The sequence below is a fragment of the Eurosta solidaginis genome, chromosome 3, assembly GCF_040869045.1.
Source record: "Eurosta solidaginis isolate ZX-2024a chromosome 3, ASM4086904v1, whole genome shotgun sequence".
NCBI lineage: Eukaryota > Metazoa > Arthropoda > Insecta > Diptera > Tephritidae > Eurosta > Eurosta solidaginis.
Window position 1 is genome coordinate 232,644,498 of NC_090321.1, and position 26,992 is coordinate 232,671,489.

General features: G+C 33.3%; 1 protein-coding gene across 13 annotated transcripts in view; it reads right to left on the minus strand.

Annotated features, from left to right (window-relative positions):
* Positions 1 to 26,992, minus strand: part of RIC-3 (RIC3 acetylcholine receptor chaperone) — a 48,545-nt gene that overhangs the window by 13,912 nt on the left and 7,641 nt on the right. For 8 of the 13 annotated variants that reach the window (XM_067775554.1, XM_067775551.1, XM_067775546.1 and 5 more), the window contains 5 exons: positions 22,299 to 22,456; positions 10,804 to 10,947; positions 10,593 to 10,719; positions 6,849 to 6,869; positions 3,246 to 3,517 (listed from right to left, as the gene is read on the minus strand). In XM_067775554.1, the coding sequence (XP_067631655.1) occupies positions 3,246 to 3,517; positions 6,849 to 6,869; positions 10,593 to 10,719; positions 10,804 to 10,947; positions 22,299 to 22,456 (722 nt within the window). The remainder of the gene's footprint in view (positions 1 to 3,245; positions 3,518 to 6,848; positions 6,870 to 10,592; positions 10,720 to 10,803; positions 10,948 to 22,298; positions 22,457 to 26,992) is intronic. The other 5 variants (XM_067775557.1, XM_067775555.1, XM_067775558.1 and 2 more) reach the window with 3 other exon arrangements.

Consider the following 26,992-nt stretch of genomic DNA (forward strand, 5'->3'; position numbering starts at 1 on the left):
CCGGTAATAAGCTATTTATAGTAAAAGATGGAACATTTCGTTAATAACCCTGCCCTTTCTTTTCCAATAACACTTTTTAGTACAATGGAACTTGTGTGTTTATATTTATTGTTCTGTTATATCTTTATTTTAAAATAAACAGTAGGGAAATCCCCGTATCTGAAGGAAAACTCCATTATTACCTGCTCAAGGTCATTGGTGTTAGCCTCTGTATCCCTTTTGCTTCTTTTAAACGAGAATTAGTTCAGAATAGAACCATATGTATATGTATTATTGCGCAGCCTTGTATGTAACACTATTAAGCATACAAAGCAAACAACAGCAGCATTTGAAGTGTACAGCTGGGTATGTAATATTCGGTTTCATCCGAACTTAGACTTCATTACTTGTTGATCTATATCTTTATCGATACCTGTACAACCAACCGTTATCCAATCAAAGTTAAAGTACCCTTTGTACAATTTTTATTGAGATCTGGGTCAGGCTTCATTGGAACTCAGATCTTATGTGATTTATCCTCGCGTTTCAATCGACAGTGATCCAGATCTTAATAGAAATTGAATATGTAACAACAATATCCTATGGATACCACTTTCATCGGGATCTGGATCACTGTCCATTGGCACGCAGGGTATGTTCGCAATCAGATTTATTTGCTCTTTGTTATTTGCTTATAGTCAAATCTTGTCAATAGCTTATTGATCTTATAAATATGAAACTCACTATATTGATATGAATAAATAAGTAAAACTTTTTTTTAGATAGTTAGTAGATCTATTGGAAACATGCATTTTGAAAACTTAAAACAACTACAATTTATGTGATAGAACATGCCTTTGTGTTGTTAAAACGTTGAGGGAGACAAAACGAGATAAGGTGCGAGTAATAACGAAAGGCATAGTAAGGGAAATGCTCAAATTTGTAAAAGCATGTTAAAAAATCAGAGGTCTCAGCTATCAATTTATTCAGTTCTTATGAGCGATGTGTCGTTGTTCATTGATAGCGAAGCTGCCGGGAACCAATGGGACACAAGACATAGGTCGAAAAGCTGGTACTTTCGAATTATTATATTAAAAAAAATTGCAATATGTACTTAGTTTGATGAGGTGACTTGCGTTTGACTTGTTTGCTACGAGTATTAAACGACTTATTTAATGTCGTTTTTGTTGCTTCTGAACGATTTAAAGCGCTTTACGCTTAATAAATTCTATGGCAATCATCTTGTGACGAAAGAAAAAAAGCCCAATGAAAATATTAAATTGTAGTAAAAATAAAAATTAATACAAATATTTTTAAATTAAAGTTTTAAAATGAACAGATTGTAATCGAAAGATAACATAAAGTTGAGAATAATAAAAAATAATTATAATGACATTTGAGTATTGATTGTATTCATAAAATGACACATATTAGTGCAAAATATTTGCTGAAATTTTGTTGAACAGCACGATATCGAGTTTGTTTCTTAAGTCTTCTGTTCTGAATAACAAGCGCTTTATATTTTTTCTCAATTGTATTGTAGTATTTAGAAAGAACTTTTGAGATATCCTAAGTTGAGGTTCAAATGTACTCATAACAAGTAAAGGTGTCTAAGTTCGGGTGTAACCGAACATTATATACTCAGCGTGAGCTTCAATTGCACATTTCATTTCAGATAAATTACTTTTCTACATAACACGTGGTACCGCCCGTTTAAAAAAATGTCTCCCCATTTCCTCTTACAATAAAACTTGATAAGTGAAATATCATTCATTCAAAACTATTTTTTGCTAAGTTATAGCTTATTATTCTAGTCTACGACCCTTTTAAATTTGCTTTATACCTAAGTTGCCGTGATCTTTAACCGCTCCCGTCCATTTTTACTAGAAATATTTTCTACTAGGGAAAATTTGTCTACCCAATTTTATTACGATCTGTAAATTTTTCTTTAAGTTATGGCCCCCGAAACATAGAAAATTGCTTAGTCATATAAGGGGCGGTGCCACACCCATTTTCAAAAATTTTAGTGTTTTCCAATTTAATGTTATAATTCATTATAAAGTAAAATTCTATTGATACAAAGCTCTTTTTTGCAAAGATTCAGCTTATTTTATTCGTCCACGACCCTTTTAAAGATCTTTTATATAAAAGTGGGCGTAGTCCTTAACCGATTTCGTTAATTTTTCTTCAAAGTATTCCTTATAGCAAAGGCAACCTCTCTGTCGAATTTTGTTACGATAGATTTAAGGATTTTTGATTTATGATTAATAATATTTGTAAATTTGATTTTATCACAAGTGGGCGGTGTCAAGCCCATTTTTTTAATTTTTTTCAAATTTTTATCAAGAGTTTCAATATCAGTCCACACGTAAAATTTCAATATTCTAGGTGTATTATTTATTAAATAATCAGGTTTTTTGTGTTTTCCAAAATGTTATATATATAAAAAGTGGTCGTGGTTATCATACGATTTCGCTCATTTTCAATAACAATCTATTCTGGATCTACTCAAGTTATCGTGTTAACGGACAGACGGACGGACGGACATGACTCGAATCAAATTTTTTTTCGACATGGATGATTTTGATATCAGTGCAAAGCACGCTGAGTATAAAAATAACTTTTGAGAATTTCTAAGGAGAGGTTCAAATGCACTCATAAAAATGTAGTCAGGAGCTTAAATTCCTATGAGCGATGTTTCACTATTTACTTAAGTGAAAAAATTATTATAAACTGATTTCCCGAAAAAGTATTTGACGTGTGTGTTCAAGTTTATTATTCCAACAATTGGCTCTTTGATGGATCGGACGCTATACATACCTGCGACTTTAATGGGTTAGGCTGAGTTTAGTTTAGATATAGTCTTGTTTACTAGGAGGTATAAGGCCCCAAATTGCAGTAAGCCTAAGCTAGGAGGGGGGACCCTGCATGAAAAACCTTGTATCAAATAACGAGGCATCATTCTAGACATTAAGTTGTCGTGGAAGCTCAGAGTGGAGAAAAGAGTAAATGAGATGTATCTGAAAGATATTTAAGGCGATTGTGAAGCCAAAACAAAAAACTTCAAAGCTAGATAATGCAATTTTTAAGCAACAGCCGCCTTTACGCCTCGCTTTTTTTAACATCAGCTTCAGCAAATACTTTACACTAATGTGTGTCTTTACGTCCCAAAGTAGGAAAACAATTTTAAAACTATGAATCCTTGTTTTGCTTTTTTTTTTTTTAATGTTTTGATTTCATTTTAATCAGGGGTGCTTCTATCTAACCTTAGCTTCATATTGGTCTGAGTTCATTTCTGCAATTAGTTTTGCCATCGCCTTTTCGGTGTCCTCAAGCTTTTTACGCAATTTCTCTATTTCCATCAATTGATCAGTTTCCTTGTTGTAGCCACCAAGTGTAGTGATTGGTACACCATGACTATGCTGTTTCAGTTGGGTTGAAAGATTAGAAGCTGCGCTAGCGGTTGCCAAACTAGCATTGTAAAGTTCGCTACCAACTCCAGCACTACCACCGGTTATGGATTCGAGTTTTCGCGGTCCTAGAATTGGTTATTGGTTGTGGTATTTTGGTTTCAGTAGGTTAATGCATGGCATACAAAAAAACGTATACTTAATAAGATTTGAATAATTTAATTATAAGCGTTGTTCTTTCGACAATCTGAAATCGCCTGAGGTTGCTCAAGATATATGTAATTGTTTTTGTATGGTACAAGTCAAAGAAAACACTGTCTTAGGCAATCTCGTGTGACTTCGGCTTGACAATAGTTTTTTTTTGTTAAATTTGCAAATTGAATGGACAAAAAATATATGTTTGTATACAAAAAAGTTTAAAAGTAATTAATGGGAATACATAGCAATGCAATTGTGTAATTGGTAAAAGTGTTGGCTATTAAAATAAAAAATAAAAAAAAAGTACTACGACAACAAAGTATTTTACAACAAATTCTCTAACTAATAAAAAAACTTAAATATTCTGAATTTCTGCTACTTTAGAGTATGTGTATCTAGCAATTTAAAAATACCTTTATTTGCAAATAATACTTTTCAAATAAAGTTTTTTTATGCAGTCAAAAAAGTAGGACATATTTTAAAATGATTTTAACAAAAAACTGAAAGATATACGATATTGACGCCGAGCTTGCTGATTTATTATTTTCACAAGCTATAAAAAGGTGAAGTAAAAAGGCCGTAGGCTTGCTTAAGTAATTCGCTTGGGTCTACATCTCAACAAAATTCATACGCTTGCTGCTACTATTTTCTAAACTTTACAACTACTGTTACCTTTTTAAGTTAAAAGAAAAATGCTACGAGAAATTCGAAAACGCATGAAATGACTGGGCATAAAATGATCGGGCTGGAGTTTTGGCTTTACTGTAACACTGAGCATGATGTAATAAAACCACACAGGTGAAGTCAATAGAACAACTACAAAAATTTGTCCGGCCCTCATAATCCGATCATGAATTTCAAGATAGTAGGAAGGGACAATTTTTGGTACTACGTTGCTACCTTTTTACTAATTTAGTAAAAAAATATGTGGAAAGAGGCCAAACTCGATATATCTCAACATTGGAAAAGGGAAGTCGAAAGAAAGAAGAAAATACAAAAGACAAAAGAAAAAGCAGAAGTGGAGAAGGAAAAGTAGAGCATGTTGGAAAATTAAAAGAAAAAGGCGACCAGAGGAAGAGGTAGAGTGGGAATGCGAGTTAAAGTTAGGGTTATAGTTTGAGGAAGAGTACGAATAAGAGATTAACACGAAAGGAAAGAATAACATAAGGATAAGATTAAGAGTAATTGTGAGAGTGAGACCAAGATAAGAGCAATAGTACGAAGAGTAAGAAGAAAAGGGGGGAGATTTTCGGAAGAATGAAGGGGATAGTAAAACTGAGTGGACCAATTAAGGAAAGACGCACTGAAGAGAGGAAATAAGAGAGGAAGGAGAGGCTGAGACAAAGGAGAGGCTGCTGAATAGACACGGAATGCCAGAACAACGTCTGTCGGATTTGATCATAAGGATGGAAGTATACCAAGACTCCAAAGTATGTTTAAGTTAAAGATCAATTAAGAAAAAAACTTCTTTTTACCATCTAGTAAATCTATAAGCTCTGATGTTTTGAAGCAACGTTGCTGTTAACCCTCTGCCGAAATATATTTTAACCCTAGTTCGGCCGATGAGTCACCGGGGTGACCTTTTCATATTCTCCCCTCAAAAAAACACATTTTTAATAAATTTTGTTAACTCATTTTCCGCAACCTCTTAACTTTATGAATTCCATGTCGAAAAATACAAAAAAAGTTTCTTAAATTTTAGTCATTTACAACAGTTTTACAACGCATTTGGCCGACGAGTCACCGGGGTGACTATTTAATTATTTAATAAAAAAACATATTTTTAATAAATTTTGTTAACTCATTTTCCGTAACATCCTAACTTAATGAATTTTAAATAGAAAAAATACAAAATAAGGTTTTATAATTTTAGTCATAGACAACTGTAACGGGTTGAACACTTTTATTCTTTTTCTGGCACTCACCGAGGTGACTGCGTCGGCCAAAAAGGGGTGTAAAAATCGTCGCCCGAACTAGGGTTAACATCGTTCACCTTTTTCTTCTTAATGCACCCATATCTCGATGCTTGGTTTACATAGGTAAACGTCTTGGAACGCTTTCGTATTACATGCCTCCCAGATATACATATGTACGTGTGCTTTTTAATCACCGGCCCTAATAGATATTGCAAAGCTTGTGGTCAAATTTAGTAGTAGTAGAAACAAAGCGTAAGTAATTTTTTTCGATGGCGTATTTTGTAAGCTTTCCAGAGATAGTTAATTTGTTGAGAGAAGATCATATTTTTCGCCATAGAATGGGCGCGAGCCTACCTATAAAGTAGCTACTGCACTACATCATATATACATATTATTTCTAATTGCTATTTTTATGTATGGGGCCCTTTTTCACTCTTATTTGGAATACAAATCTATAAATAAAGTTTTGGTTGTAAAGATGGAGATAAGGACTATTAGCGAGCTTTGGGCAATTTTGGTCGTAGTGCTTTTGTTTAGCTATATTTTATTAAAATAATTTGTTGAAAATAAACGATTGTGAACACACAAAGAAATATATTTGTACTATATTACTATTGTGAATATTTGCACTGCATTACCGGCAGTTGCTACCATACGCCAGATGGCAGCACAAGCTGTAACTTTTAATTGATTGATAGAACAGCTGATTTATGTTGATATTTTTTAAGAGACTTTTAGATTAGTTGCGCAAGATGCGCACGCGTCCGGCTCGTGAACATATATTACTTTTGTGAAAAATAGCACTAGCCGAAACACAAAAATGCGACTTAGCAATGCAGCAGAAGACAATTTGTTAAAACTAACATATTCGAATTGAAAATGCTCTCAAGTTAAAGAGAATATACGAAACAAGAGGAAAAGAACACTTGTGCTAAAATAGAATTGCATATTCTATTGAATAAACTCATAAAAACATTCACTGCTATCCCTTTTACTTAAACGACTGTGTTCTAACAGGTGGATTCTACTTGATAAACGAAATTTTGCTTGAGCGTTTCTTGAGCGTTTATTATTTGGAATTTTCGCTTATCTTTTGATGTGGATAATAAGCTTAAAATATACTAGGAAATAGTAGCAGAGTTTTAGAAAAATATAAAGTGGACAGTAAAAGTGTATTGTTTTTAAACAAAATTAACGCAAAATATTATCGGCTAGCCCAGAGTAAATGTCTTTGATTGTTATCTGCGTGTTTGTTTGTATTCGCTAATGATTTTCATGTTACTAGTATTTTCTTTAACAAAAACACATATATTTTGTAGGTTTTTATTCAAAAACGTCTGCTTACTTGCTTGATGTTCTTGCCAGCCTGATTTATGAGAATGCATAAGAAAGAAGCAAATATGATTGAATGCGGGGACAAAAAATATAAAAACATATAAATATATTTATGTTAGTATATGAGTTATCTTAATATGATTTAGCCTTAAATGACGAAAATTGAATAAAACAAGTGAGAGGTCTTCACGTATTAGACAGGGCAATCATCTGAATTGAAAAACATTTAGGTCAATCTATAGAAAATACACCTTCGCAGATAAATTTTAGTTTTGAATAAATTTTCTCATTTCTTACTTTCATATATGGTTTTTGATATTTTCTCACACTTTTGCTATCTGCAGCTTTTCCAACTGTATTCGAGAACCGGGCAAATGAATGGGTGGCGCGAAAGAATTTCGGTTCATTGGTGCAGAAGGTGGGTTTTCAAACCTTTTTCGGGCCAACCGTTCAAATGCATTTGAGAAATGGACAAATGAATTTGATAAATAGGCAAATATATTTAAGAAAAGCAAATGCATTTGAGAAATAGGCAAATATATTTAAGAAAAGGCCAAATGTATTTCAAAATAAGTAAAGGTGGGACTGTCCTCGGCCGTGCCGAAGAAATCATACCTTTCATGAATGAAGCTGAATAACATGATGAAATTTTGGAAATTCATAAAATCTGAATAATTAGTTAACTATATGGAATGCATGGCGAACGATACAAGGTGGCAGCACGGGACAGCTGATTATTAACTCTTTTTATTTTATTTGATACATCAACTTCCTGCGCAGTACGATTTTGACATTTGTCCATCGAATTTAGAAAACCAAAGTACATGGAACTTTTGTTTATATTTGTATGTATGTCACCATGCTGCCGCCCTATATAGTTCCGCCATGATGGAATGTATATCATAGATATGTACAATCAATCTTAACGATTTGTTCAAAAACAGGATAGGCCTTATATGTAAGCATTTGAAAAAAATGGAAGCTTCTAGCTGTTTAAATGAAGAATAAATGACGTAAAACCTCTTATCTGAACAGTCTGTTGTATGCAATATATATTATACATATGACCGGTCTCCACAATTTTTCAGGCAACCATGCACACCTTACATGTAGGCATTTTGTGACATTTCAAGCTTTTAGCTGATAAAATGAGGAGGAAGCTCCGAAAATCGTTTGTATGGAGATATGCACATGCAATAGTAGTCCGATCCGCTCAGTTCAAACATATGATAATCGGACACCAAAAAAAAAAAACAGTTAACGAAATTTCATCAAAATATCTACAAAATTGAGGTTATGGCTAAATCAACTCAGCTCGGCATCGTGATCATTTCGGTATACTTATTGGTGGGTGCATCTCTTCTCCTTTGGGGACTTACAATATTCGAGATTCTGACCAAACTTTCACTTCATTAACGGTATACAAATATTTGATTCATATTTTAATCTTTTCTGGATTGTATTTTCCTATTTCTCAAAAACATTTATCATTTCTCAAATATAATTTTACATTTCTCAAATACATTTCAAAGTGGAAACGTCCTTGACACCAAATGACCAGAGTGTCAGTTTGAGGCAATCATTAGTTTAGAAAGCATTGTATAACTAAGCATATTCTCAAATTGTAAATCTTAGTTCTCAAATACATTTACGTTTCTCAGACTAAATGTCACAGTTTTTATACTAAATTTTCCTTGTTTTTCAAAAACGAGTTTCTTTATAACAAAGCCAACCTCGAAGATGACCGAAATAATGAGAAAACGTAAATTTGTAATGAGAATTCGTAAATGGGATTAATAAAACATAAAATTAGAATAAAAATTCATAAATTCGTTATGAAAAAGCATAAATTGATAGTGGGAAAACATGGTTTAATAAAGAGAAAATGAAATATGTAATGCGACAATCTGGTTTATAGATTTGGAAAGAAACAGTCTCATTAGTAATTTACGTATACTGAATATTAATTTAACCTTTCTCATTAAGTTTTATGTTCTCTCATTATAAGCTTACATCTTCTCATTACTGGGTTGAAGAGTGGTAATACACAAACATAATACTAGGTTCAAACACACGCCAAATTGGCAATTTATACTGTTTGAACAAAGTATAAGACCAGCGTTTGAGAATTTAAATTTTCTCAAGACTTTGAATATTTTTACTGTTGTATATTGGGTTATGTTTATGTTTGCATGTATGTACAAATTAAAAAAAGACAAAACTACACTTTGATTTCTAGTCGAATCTTTACCAAAATGATTTCAAACCGCGTACTATTAGTGACAGTAACAACTTATTACCTTTTACAAGTATTTTCTTATAAATTACAAATCATTATTTTCTTTTGTATTTATTTATGTTCTCGCTCTGATAACAGACATTTGAATGTGCTTTTCTCAATTTTTTTATAAAATTTTTTTTATAAGAAAAACGTTTCGTAGAAAGATGTATTTTTTCACATTCATGTTTCTGGTCATAATTTAATTACTAGAGGTTTGTTCTCTAATGATGACAGAGCTTTGACACTCCCAAATTTACGGGTTGCATTTCGAAGTAAGGAAAGCGGGGCATAATTCTATCCCTTTCAGCGAAAATTGTAATATAAAAGTACTTTTAGTAGTATATTAGGAGTGATAATAAATTTGTAAATGCCAACAGGTTTTAGGGGAAATAATTAATTTTTTTTACTAAATATTATGTGAATTGATAAAGATTTATGTTGGTTTAGCCATTCTTTCAGAATTTGTTTGAAGAATGCCGTACGTTAGAATTTTATTCAAAAATACACTATCTCAAAATTTGTTTCAAAAACTCCCTATATCAGCATAAGTTCAATGCATTTTAACATAAGAGGGAGTTAATGAAAAGCATTCTGAGATAAGGCGTTTTTCAATCTAATTCTAATATAGGGCGTTTTTGTGACAAATCCTGAAATGGGAAATTTTTGAAAAACATTTCGAACAGGCAGCCGACATGGGGTGATATTCTACTCAGCAGCCGCAATGAACTGACAAAAAAATATAAGAAAATGGCTTATTGTCTTAGAACTTTATATTCCGGCCTTGACTTTGACAGAAGAGTTAAGCTTTTGTGCGCTCCTGCCATACAGGGAGTATTCACCTTTTTAATCGGAAAATTGTTTTCCGTTAAGTATTCATGGAAGTGTTCCGGATAAACCGTTAATTCAGAATATTCGGGACACGTTATTCCAAAGGTAAACCGATTCCCCAAATTCTTAAATGGAGACGAATGGTGCGAACGTTCTGAACATACGGAATGAATAAGTTGACATGCACAATGAGTACATTTTCGACGTTGAACGATGAATATGGAATTGCTTCAGGTTTCGTATGTTCATAGGTTTACGAAAGAGCACAATTCCTCGAAGTCCGTACTTTTTATAAAACCTATGTTCACCGCCACACAAATAGCTCATGGCAAAGTTAATAAATTCATCATAAAATTAAAAAAAATGGTCTAAGGAATTATGCAGTTCAGTACTTATCGGGCATTTGTAAAGTGATTGCTTCCTATTTCTGCTACTAACATTTTCCGAAAAATCGCAAAGAAAAAATACCGTTAACGGATATCAATTCGATTTGGGAGCAAAATGGCTGCAATTGTCAAAAAAAAATTTCAGTCGAGCAAACCTTTTGTTATTGAATCATGGTTTCTGGTAACAGGGCGGATATACTACGATGTACTTTAATACGTTTTTGTTTTTACGAAATAAATAAAGATATCTTCAACTTACCTAACTTAGAGCCATTCAACTCCTCAACATGTCTGCCATTTTCTTGACCAAATACTTGCTTTCTAAAATTGGGATCAGTTTGAGTGGGTCCATAGGGCGCGTTAGGTACAGGCCTCTTGAACACTATCTATTAATGTGAGATAAATATGAGATTCGTAATTTGTTTTTATGTAGTATAAAATATGCTCATTGATATTGAAAACTTAATTACCTTCATAATAGTGTAGCCGAAGAAGACTATTATACCAATTGTGTAAAGTGGCATTATAAATCCCATGCCATTACCAGCACGCGCTTGTGGTTGATGCATTGAGCCGCCACCCATAGGTGGGCGCATGCCCGGTATGGGTCCAGGCTGTTAAAAGAAAGCATACATCTAATATAGGAAAATCTCTTGTTACGGTGTTAGTGATTAAACTCCTCGAAAACGAACTCCAGATTTTCAAGATAATGAGTGTGCATTTTTTGTTTATACGGCCAAGACCCGTATTACGTTTTACCATCAGTGACTGAAACGAGTATTCACTCAAACGATAACTATGTTACTGTCAACTATTTCTAAATATTATTAATTATGGATCTAACTAATATTATTTGTTGCTAGTTCACGTATGTCATTCATCCGATCCACCATTTCAGAGCTATTGTGATGTAATACGGGCCCAGGTCTCCTATGTGGGTTTGTCTAATTCTCCTAACTACTGGTCTTTTTGATCTAGATCAATAATATTTGGTGTGTGGATCACTTAGATAAAGGTTTTATTTCGGGTTTTCCCCATATCATTATGACGTTCTTTTAGTTATATTTTTGGGTCTGTTTCAAGGTTCTTTTAAAACTATTTCAGGCACGTTTACAGATTGTGTTCGGTGTCTTTTCGAGAGTTTCTCGCTTATTTTCGGAATAATATCGCAATTTTTTCGACACTATTTAGTGACCAATTCTGTTTAAGAAACCTCAACAGTCTTTGTCTAACCGATTTTATAAACTATTATAACTTTGGGCTTATGTAAATTAGGCCAATGGTATATGTAAGTCACATAAGTCGAGGTCTCATTTCGGGACTACCGATAATTATGGCATTGTTTTCGGATTTTTTAGGGTCAAATTCAAGTTTCTAGGAATATTTCCACTATGATTGTGCTCGCTATTTTTTTCCGGACGGTTTGAATCAGTTTCTCGGTTGTTTTTAGAATGATATCGCAAACATTTCGAGACTACTTATTTCTTAACTATTTCCCGATTATATCCGGATAATTAAAGAATTATTTTTCAGATAATTCCGTATTACTTCGAACCGTTTCACGTTTCTTTTTGATGCTATCTTAAGGCTGTTTAACCATTTCGAGATTTCTTTCGGAATGTCTTCGAATTGCCTCTGCACAATTTTGAAATTATTTACATACATGCTGCTTTGTAAATAAATGTCCCCAGGGAGCGAATGAATAAATATAGTATAGTAGACTATTAGCTATCTATAAGCCAGATTTAACCTAATTATCTAGGCCGTTCTGGCGAAATTGAGGCACAAAAGCATTCAAATTTTTGTTTATGCATTTTTGGAAAAAGAAGGCAGTTTTCGAGATTATCATGTCGGGATTAGTTTCGGATTGCTTTCGGTACTATCTATGTATCATTTCTGCTGATAAATTCGGATCTTTTCGGTGCTATTTTAGTATTGTTTCGGGACGTTTTCGAAATATTTTCCGCATATTTTTTTGGATATTTCCGGGACCATTTCTCTCTCCACTATTTAGGGAGTCATTGCGGCACCATTGACTGTATGACGATCACTCGATCCTTCTGGGATTGTTTTCAGATGATTTCGTGTTATTTTGAGATCATTTCGGAATCATCTATGGACCATATTTCGCGAGGGCTTGCGTTATCATATCGGGATCGTGTCGTTACTTTTTCAAGATTAGTTTCTGAACTGTTTCGGAACTGCTTTAGGGATAATTTTGGGATCACATTGCAATAATTGTATGGTTTATTATTTTTTCGTGCGGACGGAGCCGCGGGATAGGCTAGTGATTCTATAAAATGTTTAAAATAATATAAATAAATAATAAATTCAGGCATATTTAAGTTGAAATGATTAATAACTAAATGCTGTCTCCGTGATTACAGCGCGAATTTGATGTAACGTAAAAGCGAAACGCAAGAAGTAAAGTATGTGAAAGGAAAAAAATACGAGATGAAAAAAACGAGATGAACTTGAAAAATTAAAAGAAAGGCGAAAGTTATGAAAATAAAAACTATAAATAAAACAACAAAAATTGTTTATATGATCAGTGATTTGGAAAAGAGTGCCCAAATTTATGACCGTGAATTTTCACTAAGAGTGCATTAACGTCTCCGCAAGAGCATTTTAATATGTACACACATACATATGTACATGTGAGTAAAATTCATAAATAAATATACTTAAGCAAGCACGAGAGTGGGTGGAAAATTTCTATATTTATTCAGAAAATATTAAAAATAAAACGGGCAGTACGAAAAAAATATGAGTATTAGTGAAATTTGTAGCCGGCAGCAGTGAGTAACATTTACTTAACTGAAAATGTGAACTTGCTAAATATTTTTTTCAACGGTTTTATTTAGGTTGACTTGACAGGCCGTTATGAAGGAATTTTGTAATTAAAATTTAAGTAACTTCCCGATAAGCTAAAAGCTTGAAACTTGGAATATAGTTCAGAACCGGATGACAATGAAATAATAAGAAAAAAATCGTCGCTAGGTGGCGCAAGGATCGAGATATTCACAAAAATCGTATTTGTGGTCCGATTTTGCTCATATTTGGAACACATAATACATACAAGAATAGAAAGCGACCTATGAAAAAAATCGCCGCTAGGTGGTGCAAAGATCGAGATATTCAAAAAAATCGTATTTGTGGTCCGATTTGGTCCATATTTGGAACACATAATACATACATGAATAGAAAGCGACCTATGATATCCGATTTGGCTCATATTTGGAACAAATTTTACATAGGGTCCGGTAGAAGTGACATCAAAATATTTTGGAGTTGGAGGAAGGACAAGCATACGTGGCGCAGAGTCGAGTAAAGTCTTTGGTAGGATTATGTATTGAGGACTTAGATTGCAACAAATTGTCAGGAAAGAGTCCTTGTAATAATGAGTCACTAAACGAACTAAATAGAATGAGAAATAATATGCAATTAAATAAAGACTAAAAAATTGAAAATAAAATAATAATAAAAATGTTTTTAAGTTAAACGGTTTTATTGAAAACAATACTTAAATTAAGTAATAATAATACTAAACGCTGGAAAATAATTAGGTAGCTCCTAGGTTCTAGTCATCACACTCCTCATCAATCTAGGGCGTTGGTCAGACAATTAAATAAAAGCGTTGGACGCATAAAATTTCTATTGATAGTCATAAGTAAGACCAACTGAACCTTAATCAGGTTATGGTACGCCTCACATTTTTAGAAATTTCACGTGCCCAACGCTTTTATTTAATTGTCTGATCAACGCCCTAGATTGATGAGGAGTGTGATGACTAGTTCCTAGGACCTACCTAATTATTTTCTAGCTTTTATTATTATTATTACTTCATACTTCATCTAAGTATTGTTTTCAATAAAACCGTTTAACTTAACAATATTTTTTTTTAAATTATTTTATCTGGTAGCTAAATTTTCCATTTTCATGTTGATAATTAAACCTGAAAGCTCGAACGAGACTTTATTAGTAATTTTGTTAATTTCCCAAGATGATTTAGCTTATAACAGGAGAAATAAAGAAATTCTCGCTTGTTCCTAATCACGTCGGACAAGTGCTTATTATGATTATCTAATGTGAGTTTCTCTATTTTACACCCTGTCCGTATTTGATTTTACTATTTGTATATAGTTTTATTTGTGAAATGTGCATAGTTAAAAAGAAAAACTGATTTTGGCAAAGGTTCAATGGCATTTTGAGTTTCTTTAGTTAAATCATCATGTTATCACCTTCATATGTGTATATTTATAAAAAAAATCAATTGTCAGTATGTATATTAATATTTTAACATGCAAATGCAATAACAAAATATAACATAAATCAATATGGATCACAGTGCTGTTGCATTTGCACGTTACATTTTTATCGTGGTCTGGATCACTGCCCATTGGAACGTGGGAATAGATTTTTTTTTGTAATCGCGATTTGTTACAGAAAAGTTATAAATTTTTCATCAAATAAATATCGATTTGTTATCGAAAAAATCGTTTTGTTATTGATTTTAAATCGGAGGAAATTTCCATTTCTTATCAAAAAAATATCAATTTAGTTTCTGAATCTATGTTTTTTGGTAACTTTTGGGGTACAAATGGATATTTTTTCGGTAGCAAATAGATATATGTATATATACACGCCCATGAACCGTCGACAACAATCCCATAACTCGTCGATAATGATTTTTATCCTTTCCTTTCGTTTGCTCTCCATTTTGCTCTTCTCTTTATTTTATTTTTTTTTTTCCTCTCCTTTTCTATTATCTACGCAAAAACAATGAGTATGTTATTCGTTTTCAGCAACACTGTAAGCTAACATATACATATTGTAACGCATTTTGGGGGATTCCGCTTATTCGAAATCTTATCGTAACGTTTGAATCGCTACACTGTTGAATAAATCACTCCAATATTCAGTATTGCAAACTGGTCTTTATTTAGAATAGTTCGGGAGTAGTTTTCACAATTATACTTCACAACCAATAGCGTGCTTAAATCAAAACTGATTTGTTATTACTCAGCTTGCGCTGCTTTTATACTCTCGGTTTTTCGTTCACCCATTTATCCTAAAGTCTAGTAATTTCGCGAACAGTTGTAGCTCATGCTTGGTTAGTTACCAGCTATATAAGTACATTTATATTTGTATTTTATAGCCATATGCGTGTGTATGTGCGTGTAACTACTTCGGCTGATGACTACATCTGTGTTTGTGAGATAGCTCCTCGTCGCCTTCTACACAAGTTTTGCTAGCTTTAATGTGTACACGTACATAACACTGTCTGCTTCGTGTTTTTGTTGTTGCGTGATTATTTACTAACAGCTTAGTGATGCTAATATTCGTCACAATATATACGTCTGAACAGAGCGTGATTTAGATTTTCTCGGTAATCGGTTGTTTTCGTTCAGTGACCATTCCCTTTTTTTGGTTTGCAAACCGGACTTTCTCTTTGAGAAATCGAAACCAGCAATACTGGCACATAACAGTTTTTTTTAAGAGTTTAAGTAACTGATTTAGTGGAAATTATCGGTTTAGGAAACTCAATCTCTGTTAAAAACTCAACAATTTTTAAAGATCGCGGGTTAATTTTTCATTTAGCGAATCTTTTTTTAACTTCCCTATTTTTTAAAGTTATGATATGGCTGCTTCAAAACAGTCTTAGATTCCTAGCAGGAAATCCAGCTAGCTCCGAGCTAACTGCAAGTTGGACCCCAATAAACTAACGAGCTCTATCTTCTGTTTATTTTCTTTGAAAATTGCTAAATACTTTTGCATGGCAATGGCCGAAAAAAAGTCAAGGGTAGTTATTTTTGCATCAGTCACCTTATTTAAAATATATTAGTCTCTCATCAACTGTTATACCAAGGTTAGGTTAGTTTGAATTAAAAGGGCAGGGCAGAGAATTCGCATCCCAGCCCGACACTTAGGCCAGCAATGGGCCCATTGTGATGCCCTAAACGGCAACCCTTATTGTACTAGCTACTGCGGATGAAACTACTTCGTGGAATCAATAAACTTAGCTATCGCCATAATTTCAGATTTGAAGCTTGTCTTTGTAAGCGCCGGCCACCAAACCGGAACACCGTATGGAATAATTGGGCTAACAATGTCTGTATACATAAAATGTAGTACTTTTGGAGGAAAACCTTACTTAAGGTATTTGACTTTATGACTGAAAATCGAGCTTTCGGCCTTTAACCTTGGGTGGTATAAGATTCGGGGTTTTCTACCTGAAAGGGACTCGCTCAGATTTTTCCGGTTTGACCCCGCGCTTCTTGCCCAATTACATATTGTTAATAAAGCATTCTCCATTAGATTGTAGAGAGTTTGATGGAATTTTCCCGGCATAATAGCACAACTATCCTCCGCGTAGGCAATCACCTTATAGCCGTCGATTCCATGTTGTAGTCGGTTAACTGTCACCACCCGAAGTAGCTGAGTGGTGCCTCTATTTACCAGCCTATGGAGCGTATTGCCATTGAGATCCGTACAAAATCCTTTTGCTAGTAATCAGTTTGTATGTATATAAACTCAACTATGGAATCGTCGATACGCAGGCTCGTTAAGGCCGTTGCCTCCTCAAGACATTATTAAAGGCGCCTGCTATATTCAAGAATGCCACCTGTATTGTAACACCTAGCTACACTTATAAAAACGATCCCTATCTGCAGAACATTCCAACGAAATAAAAGCCAACCTAAAATGGCTTTTGTTTTGGACGCATAAAATCGGATCTGGTGGGAATTCTTGCTCTGTGAAACGATGAAGTTAAAAATATTTTCTTACATTTGAATCCATTTTTTTTTTATTTTTTTCATTTCATCTTACAGATCAAGAATCCCACTCTGCGCATGAAGGCGTTACATTTACTAACATTTTTTTCGAATTTTTTTTTTCTTTATTTGGTCTGACAAATGGATTGTGGATAAATATAAGTATTACGAAAATCAATGTACTTGTAAAATAAATAAACCAAAAGGATGTTCAAAAATGTCTCCGCTGTATATTCATTGTTATATTGTGAAAAAGATGTGATGAAAAATAAAACTTTAAATATAAAAAATAACACGTCAAAATCATTTATTTTGGGAGAATATTGCTCTCGTTTTCTCTTGTGGGAAATTGATTTTGCATTTTGACTTTCCGATAAAGTTTCGTCAGTATTTCAAGACTTGAATCCCAGCGAATATACAGTAGTGGCATATAGGTATAACTAGAAGTAAGATTGTTTCAGGAATCCAGTAAATCGGTCAACTTTTGGTTATTTTTTTTTTTTTAACTATTGACGACGTTTTTCTGCAGGGTTATTTTATTTATAAAATATTGCAATTTTGTCATACACTGAAAGAAATAGAGCTAGTAAAATCAAAAAATCTGTTCTGTTGTTCTTGACTTAACGGAGATTCGGTGGACTTGATCGAATTATGGTTAATTCGACAGAGTTCTTTGTCAAGCGAACAAATTAGTTTAGTCATTTAAACAGAAGAGAAATTGTCGATCTTAAGTTCAAAATTCTGTTAATCAAAATTCTGTAAAAATGACAGATTTCTAATCAATCTAACTGATTTTTCTGTTAACAGAACTAATCTCACTGGTCATTTCAACAGCGAACAACAATCAATGCATGAGCAAATTTCAAAGAGAATTTTACGCTCACTGCGCTCTCTACTTTGTATTTATGACGATGGTGCCACTTATAAAAAAAAAACACCAAAATAAGAAAACCACCAAACCAAAAAAAAAACACACAAATTGAGAAAACAACAAAAAAATTGTTTTTCAGTTATCAATACAAAACGAAAAGACCCTTTTTTGAATTTACTGTGCACAAAACTGCAAAAAATTATACAATACCGGGACACCTATTTATCGGGTACAATTTTGCAACTTCTCCTCCAAGCGAAAAGCAAAATTGCGCCCTCTTGTTGCAAGAGTTTTGTTTGAACGAACAGGATTTTTCCAAAGTTAGTAACATTTTGTTCAAGTTCTTACGAATTTTCACTCAAGCGAACGAATCTAATAAGATAACAAAAAACATCCTTTTTCTAATGTTGATGTTTCCGACAGCATACAAGTTTGAGTTGTTTTGGAATCCTTTCAAAATAAAGTGCTTCGAGAACTAAACTTGCCGAATTACATGTAAAGTTACTCCAGTGGTGAATTACCTTCCCGGGATTTGATTCTTTACTTTTCTATAACTTACAAGTTCTCTATTTAAAATGTTATGCCAAACATTTATACTACAAGTTTTGTTCGAAGCAATCAAGTGTGGTAACTCTACAGAGAGAAGAAATTGAGAATGAGCTGCAACCGAAAGAATTGAGAATCAGTTTCGTGACTACTATTTTCATTCCTATATGAGTTTATCGGGGATTGCCCGTATTCCTTTAAATATATAAAACATTTGTTTGAAGCAATTTTTAATTTTTATAATTTATTTAATAATTTGGGTTGTTTAAATTTTTCCCCAATTATTAAATAAATTTTCATTTCTATTCGACTGACGCGCGGCGAAGTTAAAACTATAAATTAAATAAATTATAAAAAATAAAATTTGGTTAAAGTGCGTTTAATAAAAATGTATAATGTTTAATGTGTTCCAGCATATTTGATATACGCCCAATTGAAGTTCGGTTAGTAAGTACATACATATGTACTTATTTGTTCGATTTTTGTTTTAAATTCAAAGAAAATGGAAACATTTTATATGAAATGTGCGTACACAAATATAGCTATAATTATAATATAAATATATGGTGAACATTTTTGAAGAAGAAGTTGAAAGCTTGAAACTTGGAATATAGTTCAGAACCGGATGACAATGAAATAATAAGAAAAAAATCTTCGCTAGGTGGCGCAAGGATCGAGATATTCACAAAAATCGATTTTGCTCTTATTTGGAACACATAATACATACAAGAATAGAAAGCGACCTATGAAAAAAATCGCCGCTAGGTGGTGCAAAGATCGAGATATTCAAAAAAATCGTATTTGTGGTCCGATTTGGTCCATATTTGGAACACATAATACATACATGAATAGAAAGCGAACTATGATATCCGATTTGGCTCATATTTGGAACAAATTTTACATAGGGTCCGGTAGAAGTGACATCAAAATATTTTGGAGTTGGAGGAATCAAGTGTGGTAACTCTACAGAGAGAAGAAATTGAGAATGAGCTGCAACCGAAAGAATTGAGAATCAGTTTCGTGACTACTATTTTCATTCCTATATGAGTTTATCGGGGATTGCCCGTATTCCTTTAAATATATAAAACATTTGTTTGAAGCAATTTTTAATTTTTATAATTTATTTAATAATTTGGGTTGTTTAAATTTTTCCCAAATTATTAAATAAATTTTCATTTCTATTCGACTGACGCGCGGCGAAGGTAAAACTATAAATTAAATAAATTATAAAAAATAAAATTTGGTAAAAGTGCGTTTAATAAAAATGTATAATGTTTAATGTGTTTCAGCATATTTGATATACGCCCGATTGAAGTTCGGTTAGTAAGTACATACATATGTACTTATTTGTTCGATTTTTGTTTTAAATTCAAAGAAAATGGAAACATTTTATATGAAATGTGCGTACACAAATATAGCTATAATTATAATATAAATATATGGTGAACATTTTTGAAGAAAAAGTTGAAATAAAGTTCTTGAAACCGACGCCAATGTATTTCGCTGGAGCATGTATTCACGTATTTAGGTATCTATATGGCAAAATACTTTCGTACAAAGCTGTCGATGGTAATTCGGAACAAGTTTTGTTTATTTGAATTCAGATTTAAGTTATTATTATTTTAATTAATATTACTAAATATAGCAATAAAATCATTAGAAATGAAATGTACTCATGTGTAATGTACATATACAAAAAAAAAACTACGTAAGTTTAAATATATGTTTATCCGGCTTTTATTTTTCCCGCAGGTATTAATGTCATATGAACAGAAAACTCTGTTGATGTAAAAGTTTAAGCTATTAATCTAGAAAAAACAGAAATATCTGTTATTTCAATAGATTTGACTGGTAGTGCCATTTCGACGACGCTTTGGGCGAGATTAAGCGAAGGCGAGAGGTGCAGATGGTCGACCAAGCGGGAAAGGCGTGGGTTCAAGCACGGGCCTGTAAAGTGTCGAAGATTTATGTGTAGGTCTTACAACCTTAGACTAACAAAGTTGCTTCTATCATTAAAAAGAGAGGACTGTAGACTCATTACGGGTATTCTGACTGGACACTGCCTTCTGGCGTCACATGCCTATAAATTAGGCTTGGTCAGTGATAGCAGATGTAGGAAGTGCGGGTTGGAGGAGGAAGCGATAGAGCACGTTCTGTGCTCGTGCCCTGCACTCGCCAGGGTAAGACTCCAGCTATTCCCAGTGATACAGCTGTCAGATCTAGAAGCAGCAAGTGGCTTAAGTCCTAGGAAGCTTCTAGTATTTGCCAAGAGGACGGAGTTATTTTATAACATAGGTCCTGGTTTTTGATAGGGTTTTTAGTTTGGTCGTTAAAACAAACTTCTGGTAACACTACGGACTCAATCAGTCTATGTAAGGTCCTCATGGACCGGCCAGTTCAACCTAACGTAACTGTTGCGTCGGCAAGACCACAGATAGGGCGCGCTCGCAATAATGGTGGGGAGAAAAGAAAGGAAAAAAACACAACGATTACGTTATAAAGGATGCACAATAATGTTTATTCAAATAAAAGTAAATGCAAATGCAAAGTTAATCCTCTTAATCACAATTCAATGAACTCGTTAGAAAAAAAATACACAATAATGTTTATTCAAATAAAGGTAAATGCAAATGTAAAGTTACTCCACTTAATGGCAATTCAATATTTCCGAAGACGGAAGTGCAAAATGAATTTTAGAATTTTTAATATTGTTGGAAGACTTACCTTCGGTGGCTTGGCTGCTGGCGGTTTCTTAAACGTTCGCAAAAGAAGTGAACGAGGTAAAAAGAATTTAGTTCGCGGTCACCGCCGAATCCTAGGCTTAACTTTTATCCGGCGGGGTAAACGGTTATCGGTATAAACCAGGCATGCTTAACGAACGAAACGATATCATTTCGTTACGATAATCAACGTTAATAAACGAAACGAAGTCATTTCGTTTCGTTTATTAACGTTAAGAACGCCAAATTAACGTTAATTTGACGAAGTCACTTCGTTTCGTTTATTAACGTTGATTATCGTAACGAAATGATATCGTTTCGTTCGTTAAGCATGCCTGGTATAAACCGATCGGAATAAATGAAAAATGTGAGGTGAAAAGATAACGAAAAGGAAAAGTAAAGCGATACGAGGGTGCACCGCCATATTTAGGCTTGTGGCCTAAACAGTAACCATTTCGACAATAAACTCTGTTAATTTAACAGTTTGCACTGGTAATTTGGAAAGAACAGAAATCCCTTTCATATTAACAGTTTCCATTGGTATTCCTAGAGCGACAGTAATAATTGTTAATTTAACAAAACCATGGGTAAATTATAATGAAACAACCTTTTTTTTTATCCCACTACTAAAACGGTCAATTACGAATCAACGATTTGTGCGCAGTAGATTCAACATATTGTTGCGATGGATAAAAATTGACATACATTTCGGTTGAATTTACCCGCATTTCGGTTGATTTTACCAGTCTTCTTCTTTCAATATATTAACTTGCACAAAATAATTTTCCAAAATTTATTGTTAGATATCCTACGATGTATGTACCTACATATCAGCTACTGAGTGGCAGAGCGATGAATCTCCGCTCATATTCGCAACGCTGGTAGAAGACCACTACACTAATTCACTATATTTTCATTTAGCGCTTCCTTTTGTAAAAAAAATTGAGATAGGTCATTCTGCAACTATTTACTGAGATGAGCGTTAGATAAGGGGAGTCTTCGAATGAGCTGTTGATACAGCAACATAAAGCAAAACACAGTCGTCTACTTACACGTCCATCTACAATTCGTGGCGGTGAATTACTCGGCGATCCTTTACGTTCTAAAATGGGCACTGTTGGTGTGGTTGCTGGTATCGCTCGTCCTCGTTCACGCATTGCTTGATAAATGGATTCGGGATGTAAATGTGCTGGGCGTTCCTGTCGTAGAGCTACATAACAATAATTATGGTTGTTAGTCTTAAAAAAAAATTTAATTATTCTGCATAATTAAACACAATGAAATGAAAAAAGGGTAACCGGAAGTGAAAGGAAAGTTAGAATCTAATTTGGAACACTCTGAACTGAAATAAATCCACTGATTACAAATAAATTAACAGAAGAATATAAAAAAGTATATATACATTTAATTAAAAGCAAATATATTAGATAACTCTCTGTTTACAAGTTAGTATATATACATATATAAGCATTGGATACCAAATTTGAGTTATTTTTTCGCATATACTCCTGGTTTTTGTATAAATAATTACTTAAGTTTTTAAAATTTACAGCTTGAATGGTTGCAAAAAGTATATCAACTTTTTCAAAATTATTTCACATAGGTTTTGGATTACGAACCAAAGAGAACATCATAATTGAATAATACTTTGTTTTTGGCTCTGGAATAATCACCCCTATTCTGCATTTCGATTACGTTCCCGTTCTACGCTCCGCTTTAATCGAAGTTTGGTATTCTGCATTACGACGGAATCGTAAAGAGAAGAGGAAGAGCAAATGATTTTTCGAAATCAGCTGTTGGTACGGAATGTGTGAACATTGGAACAAAATAAATTAAAGAAAATTTGTAAAAAACACTGAAAAACGTTTATATTTTATTATCCACGCCATTTTGTACAAAAAAAGGCAATAGAATATATTCCCGCAGTGTTATATTTTTTTGAGTGAGTGCTTTCGTAATTGTAAGTGTGTTTTGTCGTTCTTTTGGCCAATTCCCTGCCGTGGCCACCAAGTTTTGTTAAAACGGATTCCTGCACGAATATAGTTGACATTTTCTGAATTTTAAGGATGCTAATTTCATTGCACTGGGCTAAAATACTTTATAAAGGTTTATTTATTCTTTCCGCAAGGATTGTTTACGTTTTCGCTTCACCTTCCTCTACGCCGGCAGCTTGCTTTGGCATATAACTGGACCCAACGAACAGACACAAATTATAGCTGTCTATTATAATGGAATCAATAGCCGCGGCATTATTTATGGAGTTGGAAAGCAACGCATACGAAAATTGCCAGGCGAGAATGGAAAGGCAAATATTGCGAGATTTGTGTAATCCATTTGAGATGAGTGACGAATTGTAAGTGGTAAAGTGGTAAAGTTTAATGACTTATTTTCTTATTTAGGTTCAAAAAAAACTTTCGACTTAACAAGGATGCTTTCAAGTATGTGTTAGATACTTTTACGAGGCAAATACGTCCAAGGACTTCGACATCGACATGTTGTTTTTGAACTGGAAACATATAAAAAACAATCGTCATCAAGCCTTCTACGTTTATTAACAAGTTTTACTTACATTTTTGTTAAAATTTTGTTATAAATTAATAAAAAAATAAAAATAAAATATTTTTCCGCCAACTAATCTGCAACTTAGAAAAACGGAACTACGATCGAAATGCAGAATACAAAAAATCGAACGATTGGAACACAGAATACCAAAATTGTCAAATCGAAAAAATTCCAATCCAAGTCGAAATGCAGAATAGGGCTGAATAAAATATCCTGAATTAAGAAAATATGAAAATACTGAAAAACGTATTGGTATAAAATTTATTTAGGCAAACGAAAATTCAAAAATCGGGATCGACTGTTCTCTCCTAAATCTCAAAACTTAAACAAAAAATCGAATTCTGTTATCAATTATGATCTGCAAAGATTAATGAAACAAAATGTTCAATTTGTACGCACTGTGCGGCGCTTTGGCTTAAATTATGAAATAAAAAACTGGAGTTTGCTTATTTCATGTAGTTTCAATTTTTAAACTAGCAACAATGAATCGTAACAGACTGAAAACTTTTCTTGGGAGGCTCACGCGCAGGAAAAACGAACTTTTACATTATACTTTCCGGGACGGTTTCAAAGCAACATCAATTTCGATCACTAATCGATCGCAATATATCATAGCCGCTGGATGAATAAAAAAAAAAAATACTTTACGCTATTTACCTTCGTGAATATTTAGGCAGGGGTGACCCTTTTTCCTAATTGATAAAACGGTTTCCAAAATTGCTGTTACCTTACTTGCCCGGGAGTTGAACCTCATAAATCTCAAATATATAATTGATTAGTAATCCCCAAATAAAGTTTCATGGTTCCTGCTATCAATGTGAGATAGATTTCCAGATGGGCCTCTTATCTGAACTATCGGCTGCATGGAATATATATAATAAATGCTTTCGACCTTAATGATTTTGCACAGTTATGCCATATACCTTAAAATAAGGAGGAAATTAAGAAAATTTTCACATCTTACCAATGGGTTTTATACATGGGATATATATTATATATACGACCGGTCTTGATGATTTTTAGACAACAATGTATGCCGTAGACGTAAGCATGTGGTACAGTTTGAAGCTTCTAGCTATTTTAGTAAGGAAGAAATGACGAAAACCCTCTTATCTGAACAATCAGTTGTATGGATATACATATTAGAGTGGGTCGATTTGTATGGACGAAAGTTAACCGATATCGCGCCATCGATTTTTCGATAGGATTTGGGCTCAGGAAAAAAAATGTTCCACCACGCATACCCAAAAAAATTATTTTAGAACCTGCGAAATTTCATTTTTTGACTTTATTTCGACTTTGATTTTTAAGGTTTTTCTTTCAAGACCTACTAAAAAAATGTTCATATGTATTTTTCCGACCATTTTTTTGAAAAAAAAATATTTACAATCAAATTAATCATTCAAGGTTCTTACTATATTGAAAGCAAAAATGGAGAAAATCCTCTTACCCAAAAAATCGGTTGTATGACAAATTTCTAGTGGGAGACCAAAATATACCAGCTCACCAAGTTGAGTCAAGATATCTCAAAAATTGGGGCACCAGTTTCGGTATGCTTATAGGTGGGTCTATCTCTTCTCTTTACAATGTTCGCTTTCGGAACAAACTTGATACACCATTTCATTTTCATGAAAGGTTTTAATAAGCGGAATCGGTCAAAATTAAGAAAATGCTATATTTCAGAATATAAAAAGCTGTGCCGTTAGATTAGGGATGTAAGCTGCGCTCCACATCCAATTTCTCGAGAATCGGCGCAATGCCTATTGATGTACTTCAATCACTTTGGAACACCTCTTAACCGTTTTCAACCCGGAAAAAATGTATATGAGCTATCATCTACTTTAGTAGTAATAGCTGCATTTCGTTGCTAACTAGTACAATTAAAACACTAGCTAGCTTACCGAATTGCATGGAAAGCAACAATAAAAAGTAATCGAGTTGAGTTGGCTAAGCGCTTTCAGTTGAAACCGCTTAGGTAATTGTCGACCTGATTGATAGTGTTGTATAGTGTTGCATATTCAAAAATAGGGCACTATTGTGAACGAGCGAATGAAATGAACATACGAATGTGCAGATAAACAAAAATAACAAAATAACAGCGTGGCGGCAGGGTGACATACCTACAAACAAACACACGCATTTCATGTATTTTGTTTTTGTAATTCTCTGGTTGAGTGTCAAAAACATACTGCGCTAGAAGTAGAAATGTCATAGCAGCGAAAAAAGTAACAATTAGCTGATAAACCTCCACCATCTGTATGGTTTTGGCATAATGAAACTGTTTAGCTAGTTGAAGCGTTTTCTTCAAGCTCGCTTGAAAAAAATACACCTATTATCGATTTTAGCTATTAGAAAGAAAAAAGTATTTTAATTTCTCTATAGCAAAATCCTTCACACCCGTACGGCCACCATTAAACCTGTACCGAAATTTATATGTAATATGTTTGACTTTGCTGTTACCGTTTAAATGCGTGATCCTGGAAAAATTATAATTAGGTATCACCCTATTGCATATACAAATAAAAGTTACTCATACGCCCTGGCAAATACTTTGCAAGCACTACTAATTTACTGAACCTAATCTAACTAAAAGTTATCGATTAACTTTTTATAAAACTTTTTCCGAGCTCTAGGCCATGTAAATTGAGACACCAAAAATAAAATTTACAAACTAAAGGCCGAAATAGAATAAAAGTAGTTATCGATTAACTTAATTATGCGTTTTATTTGTTAGTTGGCAGAAAGGCAGTGGCTATGACACTTATATAACCATTTTAGTAACTTTAACATGAAGCGCATATTGTTATAAGCATTAGAGCTCTTGATAATTAACAATTCGAATATCGATTTGTCGTTTAGCAAAAGAAGTTTACTAAAATATTCGATAACCACTAATAGACTAGTTGTTTGCTTCGACAGATTCAACTATTCGAATCGTTTTTTCTTTGTAATTTCAAATGATTTCTGCTATTTTAAAAGACGTTGTGGAGTTATTGTAAGCCATCTATAGCTCACATATTTTGCACTTTGCTTCTTTGGCTACCTCGGAATCAACTAGAAAAGAAGTTTCATACCCAACTACGTTTTCCGCAACTCAATTCGTGGCAAGCTTTTATAATTTTTACGACAAAAAATTTAATTTCTGAAAATTTAAAATTTTATTTTTTAATGACAATTTTTTTTA